The sequence below is a fragment of the Crassostrea angulata genome, chromosome 3 (genome assembly GCF_025612915.1).
Source record: "Crassostrea angulata isolate pt1a10 chromosome 3, ASM2561291v2, whole genome shotgun sequence".
Taxonomy (NCBI): Eukaryota; Metazoa; Mollusca; class Bivalvia; order Ostreida; family Ostreidae; genus Magallana; species Magallana angulata.
The window spans coordinates 48,835,506-48,851,900 of NC_069113.1; the positions used below are offsets into that span (position 1 = coordinate 48,835,506).

Sequence of the window (16,395 nt, forward strand, 5' to 3'; positions counted from 1 at the left end):
TCATCCCTGGTATCGGCCCGCGCCCTTCGGGCTTGGGCCGATACCAACGGCTCGGGCGCGGGCTGATACCAGGGCCGAGATCAAAACAAAAGTGTGTTATTCTATATGTCATATATGTTACTTTTGTCACCAGAAAACAGTGCCTTGTTACTGGTTACAAATGAAATGGGGTAAAAGTCAGGACTAATTTCTGGCCATATCTATCTTTTAGCGGCAGTTTATTTATCGAATATCTGTGATGGCGACATACCGATTTCGGAATCCTTTTTAATTTGTTGAATAACGGACGGACACGTTCTAACGAATTCACTGTCTGTTTTGCTGTTCCCGTGGGCTAGTGGACTGTAGAGAGATTCATCACCGGCGTAACGCACTATAAACACTAAGTTGCGATTCGACTCCAGAAAATATGCACTGCGCGTAAATTTATAGTTGATCCGACGGCTCGTTTTCTTTTTGAATATTTGGCTCCCGTTGTTTTTATCTTGAAGTATTTCCATTGATACTGGTCACATCTCCACTTTCTCACTCTACCCATATAATTATATCTTTGTGACCGATGCCTTCCGAGGGTTGCAAAATTACCGAGTTCAACTTTCGCTTTAAAGTGTCATAAAGGAGGATGATATTTCGCCTGATATCCCGACTACCTGTGCAGGCAAGGCAATTAGTAAGGATGAGTTCTTCCTCAGCAAAGCGTCTTTCTGGAAAAGTTGCGATTGTCACAGCTTCCACAGACGGGTAATGTCAATTCAAATGCAAAAACTTGTTTATAAATCATTTTCTTGTTCAATAACAATATTTGGAGGGGACTGAGTATATACTCACTGTTAATTTTATATGCTTCACATATTTTTTGTTAAATAATTGACCAAACATTTTTTAGTCACCTATCTTATATAGTATCTATTATTTAATGTGATCATTGGCCATTGATTGCTCAGCTAGATGAGTAGTGTGGCTCCTGGGCCACTTGTTGTATCCTATTAATCCAAATTGATAAATTTATTATTTATTAATTTATAGAATAGGATATTCCATAGCTGAGAGACTTGGACAGGATGGAGCCAAAGTAATGATTAGCAGTAGAAAACAAAAAAATGTAGATGCCAGTCTTAAGAAACTGAAATCCTATGGGATTGAGGCCTCAGGAATAGTATGCCATGTAGCCAAGAAAGAAGACAGACAGAAAATGATACAGAAGGTACAGTTAGGCTTAAGGGTGATGGAACCAATTCGCTTTTTGCAGATATATCGTGCACCCAAGAGGAATGATTGTTACAAACATCAAATTCTTAATACATGTATTACGTCACAATCACTAAAACTCAATGAAAAATCGCTTATGATGCAATGTATAGCTGTTCTACGTCATTAAAACACACTTTAAATAGTACAAGTAGAGGCTGACCTTTGGTGAAAAAAAAACTTAAAAGGGGATAAGACTGATAGTTTAAGGGAGAGTTGCTCTACTATAATATAATCAGGGCATGGTGCAATGTTATAATTACATAATGTATATGTAAATATTGTGATTAATGGTAGATATCAGTGCTTACTTATATGCTTATAACCATTACAATGAATGATATTTACAATGTATATGTGAGAGTGCACAAGGTCATTTAATTACAAAATAACATTTTCAGACTCTAGAAGATTTTGGAGGCGTTGACATTTTCATTTCCAATGCTGCTGCCAATCCCCATTTTGGTCCAATTCTGTCAGTGAGTATATTTAATTACTACAATACCTGATCAGGTTCATTTGTATCTCCATATAAATGTTATTTTACATTGTTATTATACCTCCGGGATCCACATATTGTTTTACCCTTGGGAGTCTGCCAATATGTCTGTCTTTAAGAAATTTCTGTTGCATTTTTCTCAGCAGCTATTGGTCGCAGGTGCTAAAAAATTTTAAACACTATTTGTTTAGGTATGTTTTTTACTACCAATCAGATGTTAACTTCCTGTTAAATGACAACTATCTTTTTCTGGCCTATTTATCTAAACAAATTTTCATAATAGATTTCATAGCAAACTTTTCGTTGCTGATGCTTGGAACTTTATTACACTCTTTGGTTAGGCATGCCATATGGTTGCCAGATTTATTTTTGAAAAATGCAATGACTGTCACAACTTCCTGTTAAATGTGGACTTTGCTTATTTTGTATATTCACATCAAAGTGGGGGTATCTGGCTTACAGATAGTTTGTTTTTATATATCTTATTGTTTTTTTCAGTAGTATATTCTCACTATATATATATTAAGACGAACAGTTTAACGATGGAAATATTTCATCCCTCAGGGGCTAATATAATCAATGTTGCCCTCAACCTCAGTCAATATTTGTATAATATTGTGAAATAAAATTGTCCCTAGCCTGATATTTTCATGTTACAGATTGAAAGCATTGTCATTATTTCATATCAATTTTAAGCTCACCGAGACGAAGTCAGGGGGAGCTTATGCTATACCCCTGGCGTCGGCGTCCGGACCTGGTTAAAGTTTTTGTTGAAGGTCCTGTATCTAAGCTATTACTTGTCCTATCTTCACCAAACTTGCATGGATGATGATTCTGAACCTATTTATGGACTTGAAAGACTTGGATGCTGAATCTGGGTCCTAAGTTTCGGATGCTGGAGGTGGTTAAAGTTTTTGGAGCAGGTAAAAGTTTTCTTTGCTGGTGCCCTTTGATAGCAATATCTAAGTTACTCCTGGTCCTAACTTCACCAAACTTGCATGGATGGTGTGTCTTATAATACTGATGCACCAGACAGGCTTGAGTGCTGAATCTGAGCTATAGGTTTCAGATGCTGGAGGAGATTAAAGTTTTTGGAGCAGGTTAAAGTTTTCTTTGCAGGTGCCCTTTGATAGCAATATCTAAGTTACTCCTGGTCCTAACTTCACCAAACTTGCATGGATGGTGTGTCTAATGATACTGATACACCAGACAGGCTTGAATGCTGAATCTGAACTATAGGTTTCGGATGCTGGAGGTGGTTAAGGTCTTAAGAGCTGGTTAAAGTTTTTGTTGCAGGTGCCCTCTGATGATAATATCTGAGTTACTACTGGTCCTTACTTCACCAAACTTGTATGGTTGGTGCGTCTTATGATACTGATGCACATGACAGGCTTGATTGCTGAATCTGAGCCATAGGTTTCAGATGCTGGAGGAGGTTAAGGTTTTTGGAGCTGGTTAAAGTTTTTTTGGCAGGTACCCTTAAGATTATATCTGAGTTACTACTGGTCCTTACTTCACCAAACTTGTATGGTTGGTGCGTCTTATGATACTGATGCACCTGACAGGCTTGATTGCTGAATCTGAGCCATAGGTTTCAGATGCTGGAGGAGGTTAAGGTTTTTGGAGCTGGTTAAAGTTTTTTAAGCAGGTGCCCTCTTATGATTATATCTGAGTTACTACTGGTCCTTACTTCACCAAACTTGTATGGTTGGTGCGTCTTATGATACTGATGCACCTGACAGGCTTGATTGCTGAATCTGAGCCATAGGTTTCAGATGCTGGAGGAGGTTAAGGTTTTTGGAGCTGGTTAAAGTTTTTTAAGCAGGTGCCCTCTAATGATTATATCTTAGCTACTCCTAGTCCAAACTTCATCAAACTTGTGTGGATGGTACGTCTTTTTATACTGATGCACCTGAACGGCTTGAATGCTGAATCTGAGCCATAGGTTACGGATGCTGGAGGAGGTTAAGGTTTTAAGAGCTGGTTAAAGTTTTTGAAACAGGTGCCCTCTGATGATGATATCTGAGTTATTACTTGTCCTAACTTCACCAGACTTCCATGGATGGTGCGTTTTATGATACTGATGCACCTGACAGGCTTGATTGCTGAGTCTGAGCCATAGGTTTCGGATGCTGGATAAGGTTAAGTTTTTTTTAACAGGTCACATGTTACATAGATAATAGTACTATTTCAAACTTGCATAGTTGATTAAACTGTAATATGAATAAATCGCAAAGGAAGCTTTAGATGCAGAGCTTGATCTCCATTATTAAGGATGCTAAAAAATATATCTTAGTTATTACAGGTCCTAACTTCACCAAACTTGAATGGATGGTGTGTCTTATGATACAGATGCACATGATAGGCATGGATGCTGAATCTGAGCCATAGGTTGCGGATGCTGGAGGAGGTTAAGGTTTTAATTGCTGGTGCCCTCTCATGATGATATCTGAGTTATTACTTGTCCTAACTTCACCAGACTTCCATGGATGGTGCGTCTTATGATACTAATGCACCTGACAGGCTTGAATGCTGAATCTAAACCATAGGTTACGGATGCTGGATGAGGTTTAGTTTTTTGGAACAGGTCACATATTTTATAGATGATAGCTGCATAGTTGATTTAACTATATTAAAAATGAAACGCAGAGGTTGCTTCAGATGTAGAGCCTGATATCCATTATCAAAGATGCTAAAGAAATCTCCTACCTCACTTAAACCTGCTTGATAGAAAGATGTGGTTGTTGTTAAATGATATAACATGATTCCTATGATAAAGTATTGTATGATATGATACAAAATAATATCATATGTTATATTGTAAAAAGTTATATGATACAATATGATATTGTATCATTTTTTTTAATTATTTATGATATATCGTATCATGATATTGTTCTGTATAGTTTTGTATATTATGATACAATATTATATAATATTATATTGTATCTATAATATAGCATCATAGGATATTGTATTAAATATGATATTGGTTTCTGTGATTTACAATTATATCACGTGAAATTGTATTATATGATATTGTAATATCATATATTATCATAGCATACAATATTGTATAATATGATATTGGTTTTTATGATTTATTATTGTATCATAATTATGATACAATATGTATAATATAATATTGTATTGTATAATATTTTACTTTTATTATCACATGATATTGTATCATTTGATATGATACAATAATGTATCAAATTATATTGTATCATATGATACAATATCATATTATGTATCAAATATTATACAATATCATACAATACAATATCATACTTTATTATATTATGTTATGATGTATTATGTAATATGATATTGTATCATATAATACAATATTGTATTATATAAAATGATGTTGTATTATGTGATCAAATACAATAAAGTTTAACACAATACACAATACAATGTCATTTCATATTTACAATATCATCTTTGGTAATTACAGTATTTTATTGTATTATATGATATATATTGTAAGTACAGTGGTAACAACGTTATTGTTGACAAGCCAATTGTGTTAAATAGTTCGTGTAACGTGGGTGATCGTTCGTGTAACGTGCTGGATCGTGCGTGTATCAGGAAAATTGGTTTGCGTTTTTTATCGTGCGTTTCCGTGCGTGATCGTGCGTTTTTTTCGTTTTGTAACTTTTTTTACGGAATGCCAGGATTTATTCTTAAAACAAAGACAAGTAGTTTTTGTAAAACAATGTGAATTTAATAAAACTATTTTTTATATAAAAACATTGACAGTTGTTACCATTCATTTTCTCTTTCGTCGTTAAATACATTTTTGTATTTCCGTAGCTCATTCAATCCTTTGTTCGGTCGAGTTAATTTTGCTTAATTTTATAATCAGCCTATAACAAGCATCAATTGTGTCTTGACAAATAATTTCAATCATATTAGCAAAAGCGACACGTTGAATGAACGCGGCCAGGCTTACCCAATCCCCGTTTTAAACTAAACGCATTCCCAACGTTTTTCTTTCAAATGAGAATACGATACGCATTATTATCTAATAGATTGTATACACATTTTTTTGAAATAAAATTTATTTAGACGCTTTAAAATTAGAATAAATAGAAATAAATCAATTATGTACTGTAAAATATGAAAATATTGGATGTGAAAAATCGAAATTCTATGGAACAAGGTAACAAATTTACCTGTATCCCGCATAACTAAATCGTACGTAAGAGAATTAAATTACATAAACAGTCAACTCGTACGTAAATAATTTGGTGTAGTTTATGCATTATCTTCATTTCTATTACACGTGATTTTCTTTAACTTATGATAGAAGTTAATATTCGTTATGGAGACAACAAAATAATTTGTGTATGAATCCTTTATATTTGTGTATGGATGTGTAAAAGTATTAAAACTCGTAAAATACAAAACAGTGCATGACTAAATTACATGCCGCTTTTCAATAACACACAAACATAAAGCAATACAAATTAAAGTAATACGTTTTCTTAATTCTAATCTTAAAAATTAATTTTGATTTTGCGTGTTTAATGGTGTAGAATCATTCGGTTGCCTGTTTAATCGTTTTTGTTCGTGTATTGTGAAGATTCAGTAAGTTAGTGATCGTCCGTGTATCGTGCGTGATCGTTCGTGTATCAGATTCGTGCGTGTTGTTTGTCAACAATAACGTTGCTACCACTGTATGATAGGATGCAATATTTAATTTTATATTATTAAATTGATTAACATATGAGCGTATGATTATCGTACAATTTTGTAACAGATGATATATTTTTTGTGTCAAAACAGAATCCATGAATATCCAAGATCATAAAGTATGATTTTCATATAATATGGTAAAGGTGATCTCATAAAGGTGATGCCTTATAAGGGTGATGCCTCGTCTCGGTGAGCTTTGTAATCTGTGATTACCTATGTTTTTGGCATCATATTATTTTTTCATATATCATATTTTTTAGTGTTCAGAAGATGCCTGGGATAAGGTAAACATTTTTTTTTGCAAAGTGCTACTGTTTATAGGAATTGTTTAACTTGCATATATTAATAAATTATACATGTATTGTATTCTTAAAATTTCTCATTCAGATTCTCTAATATATTTTCCTTTCTTTAAAGATTTTTGAAACTAATGTCAAAGCAACTTTTATGTTATGCAAAGAAATTGTACCTCTCATGGAAAAAAGAGGGTAAGTATTTAAATTGACTAAATATTTATGTTCTAATTAAGGTTCAAATTTCACACTGATACAAAAAATAGTACCTCACCAAAAGGGCTGCAAATTGGTACACATGATTTTCATTTACATAAAAATGATTTTAGAAGCCCTAACTTATACAAGTGACCTGTTTATATCAACAAGTTGACATCATCAGCTATCAAATCTTGCACTTGTATACCGTTAACTTCCTTAAAAAAGCTTACATTCATGTACATGCATTACAATTATATTCTCTTGATTTTTACAGGGGAGGTTCTATTGTTGTTGTTAGTTCTTTTGCTGGTTACAAACCCTCTGAGAAGTGAGTAATTTTTCATTATTATGTTTACTGTAAGTTAAAAATTTCAATGGAATGACAGAGTGATAATATAATATTTCTTGTTCCATTTGGCTCACCTGACTTATTGGTCCAATTAGCTTCTGTCTCAAAAATAGTTTTTTCTAAAACCATAAAGCTGGCTTTTAGCTCACCTAAAATGAAGGTTCATGTGAGCTTCTCTGATCACCTGTTGTCCACCCTCCACCCGTCTGTCTGTCTGTAAACATTTCAAATTTTTGATTTCTTCTCTAGAACCACTGGGTCAAATTAAACTAAACTTGGTACAAACCATCCTTACGTAAAGGGGATTCTAAATTAATTAATAAAGGGCAAAATCCTTTTAAAAAGGGAGTTAGTTATAAAACAGTGAAAATGGCGTGGGTGTCTTAGAAAAGAACGGTGGATATCGACCTGGGAAGCTTAGTGGTAGAGCTCCCAACTAGAGTTGTCGGGGTCTCATGTTTTATTCCTGTGTGTGTGTGTGTGTGTGTGTGTGTGTGTGTGTGTGTGTGTGTGTGTGTATATATATATATATATATATATATATATATATATATATATATATATATGTAGATCATTGGTGCCTATTCAGTCAGCAAGACGAGTCTTTTAGGTCTAATTAAAGCTCTGGTCCCTGAGTGTTCTTCCAGAAATATACGCATTAACGGACTGGCACCAGGTATTATAAAGACACGCTTCAGTGAGCAAGTAAGTAATGCAAAAAACATGGCATTCTTTGGTGGATTATAATTGCATCACATTCTTTTCTTCTTTTGTTGTATAAAGATTTGTTAAGGTCTTCTGTTTCCAACGGAAGACCTTATTGTTATTGCTTTGTTTCTTTTTTCCTTTTATTAAGGTCTTCCGTTTCCAACGGAAGACCTTATTGTTATTGCTTTGTTTCTTTTTCCCTTTTATTATTTTTTTTTTTTCTTACGCTTTTTTGTACAAGCGATTTTTTGAAAACGACTTGACCGATTTTCGTGAAAATTTCAGATCTTGTAGATATTGATAAAACCCTTATATATAATTTTTTATTTTAATGACGTCATTTCCGTTCGGGAGATATTGACGTTTTAGTGATTTTTAGAGGGTCATTTTGTCCTGCTATCTCCTCCTAAACGAAAAAAGATATTGAATTTAAATTTTCAGGGATTGTAGACAAAAGATTGTAGATGTGTTTAAAGGCATTTGTTGTTGTCTGGCTTCAAAGGCGTCGAAGCTCGCCTGGACCCGAAAATCGAGTTAAAAAAAAACGACGTAATTTTTAATGGTTTTCGTTCTTTATCCCCTTTCCTGAAAATATTTTACCATAACATATAGAGCAAATAAAATTTATATTTACAGGATCTTCCGTTTGATAACAAGAAAAAGGGGCTGGTCCCTTAAATAAGGGGCCAAAAGGGCTCTAAAGTCTTTCTCCCAAAGCACTTTACTGAGAAATATTTTGTAATATGTTTAAGAAGCAAAAATGTTCATCTTTTACTAATAAAACTATACATTATAAATTTTTTATTATGCGTTACGTAATTAGGGGTTTTTAGGGGCCAAAAATCCAAAACTTCGATCGAATATATCTCAAAAAGGACAAATATTTTGAAAAGCAATATAGAATAAAAGATGCTTAGAATGATGTTTTAAACAATATTCAATCATAAAATTTTCGTTATCTGGCCCCAATAAGGAGATTAGGGGTCGGCCCCTAAAATGTCCTTTCCCAGATAGCTCTTAAACGGCAAAGAATTTCTAAACACTTGTTGAACAAAATATGTTTAATATTAAAAGAACTTTCGTATGATGCCAAGAAAAAGGGGCTGGCCCTTCAATTTAGGGGCCAAAAGGGCTCTAAAGTCTTTCTTCTATAGCACTTTACTGAGAAATGTTTTGTAATATGTTTAAGAAGCAAAAATGGTCATCTTTTACTAATAAAACTATACATTATCAAAATTTTATTATGCGTTACGTAATTAGGGGTTTTAAGGGGCCAAAGGTCCAAAATTTCGATCGAATACATCTCAAAAAGGACAAATATTTTAAAAAGCAATAAAGAATAAAAGATGCTTAGAATGATGTTTTAAACAATATTCAAGCATAAAAGTTTCGTTATCTGGCCCCAATAAGGAGATTAGGGGTCGGCCCCTTAAATATCATATCCCAGATAGCTCAAAAACGGCAAAGAATTTCTAAACACTTGTTGTACAAAATATGTTTAATATCAAAAGAACTTTCGTATGATGCCAAGAAAAAGGGGCTGGCCCTTCAATTTAGGGGCCAAAAGGGCTCTAAAGTCTGTCTTCCATAGCACTTTACTGAGAAATATTTTGTCATATGTTTAAGAAGCAAAAATGTTCATCTTTTACTAATTAAACTATACATTATAAATTTTTTACTATGCGTTACGTAATTAGGGGTTTTAAGGGGCCAAAAGTCCAAAACTTCGATCGAATATATCTCAAAAAGGACAAATATTTTGAAAAGCAATATAGAATAAAAGATGTTTAGAATGATGTTTTAAACAATATTCAATCATAAAATGTTCGTTATCTGGCCCCAATAAGGAGATTCGGGGTCGGCCCCTAGAACGTCATATCCCAGATAGCTCAAAAACGGCAAAGAATTTCTAAACACTTGTTGAACAAAATATGTTTAATATCAAAAGAACTTTCGTATGATGCCAAGAAAAGGGGCTGGCCCTTCAATTTAGGGACCAAAAGGGCTCTAAAGTCTTTCTTCCATAGCACTTTACTGAAAAATGTTTTGTTATATGTTTAGGAAGCAAAAATGTTCATCTCACATTTATTTAACAACATATTATAATTATTTTATCATGTGTTCCGTATTAAGGGGTTTTAATGGGTTTTAAGGGGCCAGAAGTACCAAACTTTGATAACATACCTCAAACAGAACAAATATTTTAAAAAACATCATTTGGAAAATCAATATAGAATAAAATGCTGAGAATGATGTTCCTAACAAAATTCAACCATCAATTTTTTTTTGTTGCCCCAATAAGGAGATAAAGGGTCAAATATCAAAGTCAAGGTCATATTACCTTCAAAAAATCGCACGGAAGACCTCTTCGTTGCTCGTAACGAGATCGTGTCTAGTTTTCATTATTATTTTGTTTTAAATTTCTTTGTGCAGTTGTGGAAAGATGAAGAGAGCTCAATTAGTCAAGTTTCCCTTCAAATGATACCCATTAAAAGGTAAGGGCTTTGTCAAATTAATTTGCCTACTTTTCATACAAGTAAAAATCATACATTTTTTTCTATTAAAATGCACAATGCATGCTATTCTTCTGGTGATAGGTAGCATAATTATAGGGAAGGGAGCATTGATTTTTAAATTTATTGCACCCCAAACACCCCTGGCCATAAGTTTTGGAAAAAAATAAAACTTAATATACAATGTACCACAATAAAAAAAAGTACCCATTTTTTCCTGCGTCCAGTCTCCTGGCCAAAAATTGAAAACAGACAGATTTTTAATATGCAAGTTATTTTCAAGTACAAAAAAATGATGAATTTCTTGTTCATTGGACATCCAGTAAAAAAAGGTACAAGCGGTTGAGTGATTTAAAAATGAAATTAATATTTCTTGTAGCCAAAATATTGATGCGGTACATAAATTTGTGTGGACAGTTATAATTTTTTCTGTTTGTTTCTGATATAAAAATTAAAACTATTTCAAATGCAAAAAATATAGAGCAAAAATGGAACAGAAAACAACGCAGATTTCCTGAATGCAGGAAATTAATTATGTTATTTGTATAGCTTTATTTAAAAACGAGCACGCAGGGTCCGATGAGCAAGAAATTATATTGGTGTGGCCTATGTTTCAAAAGTTTTGCTAAGTTTTTTATACCTGCATGATACAAACTAATTGTGAGATTATGTTAAACAAGGAGAAACTGTAAAATTTGTGGCATTGTGATAGTTTGACTTAGTTTTATTTTTAGCATTATTTAGTTCTTCATTCATTCATTCACTTTTTCCATCTTTCACTCTGCACTGCACTAATACTAACAAGTGTGTGTAAACTTAAACACCCCTATTATAAATAATGGTATAGTCTGTTTAAGTTATTTGTTTCAGTGGTTTGGAGTATTCCATTTGAAGATAGGTATTTTTATATTTACGGTTTGTGATTGGTCAGTATTGGTCACTACTGATAGAGTTTGGCGGGAGATATTCTTTTGTATTATGGTTCTGTAATTCTTTAATTGCAACCAAGACTTTTAGCCACACAGGTGACTGTGTTTCAAACTGAGACAAAGCATACAGACTCAGACCTGTAAGTTATTCTTTTAAAACATAATTCTTTAAATAAGTACAATTCTAAACTTTTATAGGTTAAAGATTAAAATAAATAAGATAATAAATAAGTATGAGTATGTAGAGTGAATGTTTTGAATACAGTACAATGTAAATACCGTGAGCAGTATATGTCATATTTATAATTGTGTAGACAAGATCTTATATATTGTATAAATTATAAATAGGTCAAGTCATATAATGAGCCTGATCCGCTGATTGATACTACATACATGTATATGCAGTGTCGTGCACTCAGTTCCATAAATTGGTAACTATCTGTTGAATTTCATTATTGTAAATAGTTTTAATATAATCTTTATATTAGAGTAATGTTTCTGATAGTTGGAAATGTTATTTAACATAAAATTCAGATTTATCGTGTATTGCGATTAAATGTAAAGAGATATAATTGATCTATAAGTAAATGTATGTTATACATGTTGTGATGTCTATAATGTTTGTATTGTTATAGTGGTGTGCTTATATGTTTTATGTATTGTTTAAGGGTGAAACGATTAATGCGACGTACGTAACGGTCAGAATATATAATTTAGAACCCTACAATCGTCTTGATGTTTTATTTTATTCGCCCAAGAACGGTTACAGTATGTAGGTCAAGGGGTCTTAATTTATGGTTTTCAATGCCTAAACTCCCAGTACAAGCCTGTTCCCAATTTCAGCTGGGTGGACTGAGACATAAAGTGCCTTGTCTAAGTGCACAACACACAACATCAAGTGATCACAGTGTAGCGGGGTTAGAACCAGCAACCTTTTGGTAACTGACCTAACACCCATGACCACTGAGCCATGTGCTCCACGGTGAACAAGGTGGCTATGACAATCAAAGTACTGAAGTACTGACGGGAGTTGATTTTATGGATTATCATTTATTTTAAAATCAATTTATCTTGCATGGCAATTAGTTTCTAGTTTGTATTTGAATACACACTTTTTTATAATATGAATTTTTAAACTTTTCCGACAAGAATTTCGAGAAACCCCATATGAATCATGTTGTGTAATATTTAAAGATAGATTTCAACTACTAGTATGATGGATCCAAGCACTATTGATATCGAACTCTAGTCTCATTTAACTAGACGCTCGACTGTCTTCGTTAATATCTGACAAGCTTGTCTCAGATTTACGGAGACAGCCGAGCGTCTGGTTGAACGAGACTATATTAACTCTGCCGTAGGAATACATGAGACTACAAAAATATCTAAATTGTTCGTAGTATTAAAAATTTGACTATTTTCAAAGTGTTTATAGATAAGTTTCCTTGAAAAACAATGCTTCAGCATACATTACATCGAATTTTTTTCTATTATTTTCAAGACCTTAGCCTTGTCAGCGGTGATGATTTGTGCTTAGGTCCAAACACTGTTTCACTTTCGGTTTGCCAGAGTAACTACATAGGAGAGTTGATTAAAATAAACTCCCAAAAATGGTAAATTCATAGTGCATGGATTGTTTAAGGGGTCTTAGGTTGGGTTAGGACTTTATTGATCATGCAATGAAATTACCTCTTCATGTACTTTTCATTTCTGCATCTAGGAAATTTAATGTCAATACTGGACAGCGTAATGCAACTAATTTTACAATTATGGGATGTGACATTTAAAATATTCATCACCCCCTTCCCTCTTTATTTTAATGAACAGTTTATGTTATAGCTTCAATAAATACTATTCAGACAATTCTAATATGGGTGAATGTCTTTTTTATATCAAATAGATTATGCACTGGACAGTGCTGCATGAGAAAACTCCCCTATTTTTCCGATTTTAATGTTTAAAATGCTTCAATGGGGCATTCTTAATAGGCAACCAAAATAAATAATAAAAACAGAAAAACAGAATTTGACCAAAATCGTTACCATGCCCCTTTAATAAAGATCAATGTTGTCAATCGAATACTAGCATGATGGATATTTGCGATACTTTTACCATGTAAATTTAATAATTTTTTCATTTTCTGGGGGTCGGGGGGGGGGGGGGGGGGGGGGTCGGGACCCCCTCTAGATCCGCGCATGGCTCATTATTTTCCACTTTCTTTAAAGGAAGTGAACATGAAAAAAATAATTGTTGCTTAATAAATTTTAAAAGCCTTTTGAAACTTAAAAATGAGGTCTGTTACCTTTTTGTTTATTTCTATCAAGAGATTTTATCAATTTAACACTCTCAGTGAAAGGTAATCCATTATTCCCCAGCATGCATCTGTTCTCTGACGTAGATAAGCCACATTGCTGTTGGTGACTGGGTCAATGTTGGAACTACTAGGCCAGTGTTTATGTACAGAGTTGATAAAAGTTACGAAGAAAAAATATGCCTTGATGTGAAGAAAAGTTTTGTGTACTGTCATGAGAAGACAAAGATTAAGTACATTTCTATAAATGAACCTCATATAACTATTTATGATTTGTACAAAAAATGAATAGATAAATTAATTTGTGAAATATAAGACCATCACATTCCAGATGTTTGTACGGAGATGTGGCAGTCAGTGTTTATATAAACTAAATGCTGTTTTTAGATTTCAATTTAAATTAATATAAAATTGTAATTTCATTTTCTTGGTGGGGTTTCTTACTGTTACTTTTTATTTAAATGCCCTGGAAATTTTTCTGATTTGTGTTTTTTATACATAAGATCTTGATGATATGTACGCCGGTTCTGTTTATGCTGTTTAAGAATAACAGGACTAAGACACTTTTTAAAAGTCAGGATGCTGTGCAATGCACCTTGTGTGCTCATTTATGTAGCACACATAATGTTCAAACTCATAAACAAGAAATTCCCGAGTGCAATGAAAATTAGGTCACAATAACACTGATCCACGGACATTCCATTCTAGTTACATGTCACATTAACTGCTGGTGGGAATGCATCATTCCGAGATCCAAAATCTTCCTCTATAAACACTGTTTAAAATGACAACTCTTTACATTCCTTTCCAAGTTTCCATTCACATTTTGATGATGGCATTTTATATCTGTTACTAAACGTGTGTAAACATGCAATGTGTCTCACTGACGGCAGCATCAGTGCTGCCCTCTCTTAGATGCTTAGAGATAACCCAGCAGGGAGGTAATGATTTTAACAATATGGCAGCGCTCATGGATTGCAAGAATTAGTTATTCTAAGTGGTATATCTTTTTACTGAGGAAAGCTCTGTCTAAACGGTTTTCAGATATCATTATACACATCAAACAGACAAATTTAAGCCCTTGATTATTTTTTCATGTTCACTTCCTTTAACAAAGAAACATTGTTGAGTTGATGGTTGTTGATCCTATATCTCTTGGTCTTTGCTAGGTTCGGTGAGCCGCGAGAGTGTGCAGGGACTGTGTCCTTCCTGGTCTCTGACGACGCTTCCTACATCACTGGCGAAACCATTCTGGTCACGGGGGGCATTGATGCCAGACTTTAGGGAGCAATCAACAATGACCACAGATCAAAGCAAAAATCCACCTCAAACACAGTTATCTTTCTTAGATAGTATTTTCTGTGACTGTATTATATTATTATCTTTGTGTGCATGCTATTTGAAGACTGTGATAAGGGATTCATAACGAAGAACATTTCATATTTCCTGATAATTTAATGTACAATGATATTCATATTTGGGATATTTAAAAATTGACAATTCATTGTTGTATGTCATATTTTTATGGGTATTAAGGAAAAATAAAATGTTTCGATACTTTTCTCTTTCATGAATCGGATAAAATTATTTTTCATTACTTTCATAAATCATAATAATAAGATATGAAAATTTGAACAAGTAAAAATATTTTTTGGAGAGGTTTCTTAAAAAGTACAGAGTGCATACGCAGTCATCTTCGCTAGCCAAGGGTTTTTGATCGGCATTGCTCCTAACGAACCCAAGGGTTCCTGAGGAGCGGTCCGGATCAGAAAACCGTGACTAGCAAAGGATTGTAAACCAAATAAACCCATTTGGTTTTGTCACCAGTTGCTTTGGTGGATTCACCATAAATTGTTTGGTATATCTATCCGCTTTATATAAGACTTCAAAGTGAAAAATAGTGCACATGGGATATTTTTACTTATCAAAATATGTTGTACTGATAGCATAAAGCATTATTATTATTGGCTTTAACGACCAACACAAATGCTAAAGTAACAAAGTCACTCGATAGCATTTAATTCATTCTTTCATAAATTTTAAGCAGCGATTTTCTGTTTTGTAAATGCAGTCTGTACATCATTTATTCTAGGAATCACTTCTTGAATGATCAATTATGAAAACGTCTACCGGTACATTCCTCCTCAATGTGCATATAATGTCATGTACGAGATAAAAAAAATTGGTTTTATAACAGATCATTAGACAGGAAGGTAACTCTTATAATAACAAAAATCACTACTTTTCATATAAATGTGTAAATGTTTTTGCTGTTCAAAATTGTTTGCTATCACGGTTGGAGTTATCTAAAAATCTAATGTGTGTTCACTGAAGAATGTTGCATGTATTTGTCCGAATGACACAATAGTTAAGCATACTTTCTTTTGCATTTGTGTCCCAAGTTGCAACTAAAAAATAAAAAAAAAAACATGCAGTACCAATTGTTCACAGATCTATAGTACTTGAAAGAAGGTTATATAATTATATATATATTTATATGTTTCATGAAAGCAATACCCTCCTGTCCGAAATACATTGGCATAGAAAGATCAAACTTTCGCTGTTCAGTGGTTCTTTGGTCAGAAGAAAAAGGTCAAACTAAATCGAAACTTTAAAGTTATGAATATAAAATTCTGG

General features: G+C 33.3%; 1 protein-coding gene across 1 annotated transcript; it reads left to right on the plus strand.

Moving 5' to 3' along the window:
- Positions 1-544: 544 nt before the first annotated feature.
- On the plus strand, positions 545-15,318 carry LOC128177590 (dehydrogenase/reductase SDR family member 4-like). Its single transcript, XM_052844359.1, is given in 9 exon segments — positions 545-741; positions 1,027-1,204; positions 1,650-1,727; positions 6,715-6,738; positions 6,872-6,942; positions 7,223-7,280; positions 7,868-8,002; positions 10,439-10,500; positions 14,928-15,318. Coding segments are annotated over 9 exon segments (840 nt in total). The 5' UTR covers positions 545-622; the 3' UTR covers positions 15,043-15,318.
- Positions 15,319-16,395: the final 1,077 nt, after the last annotated feature.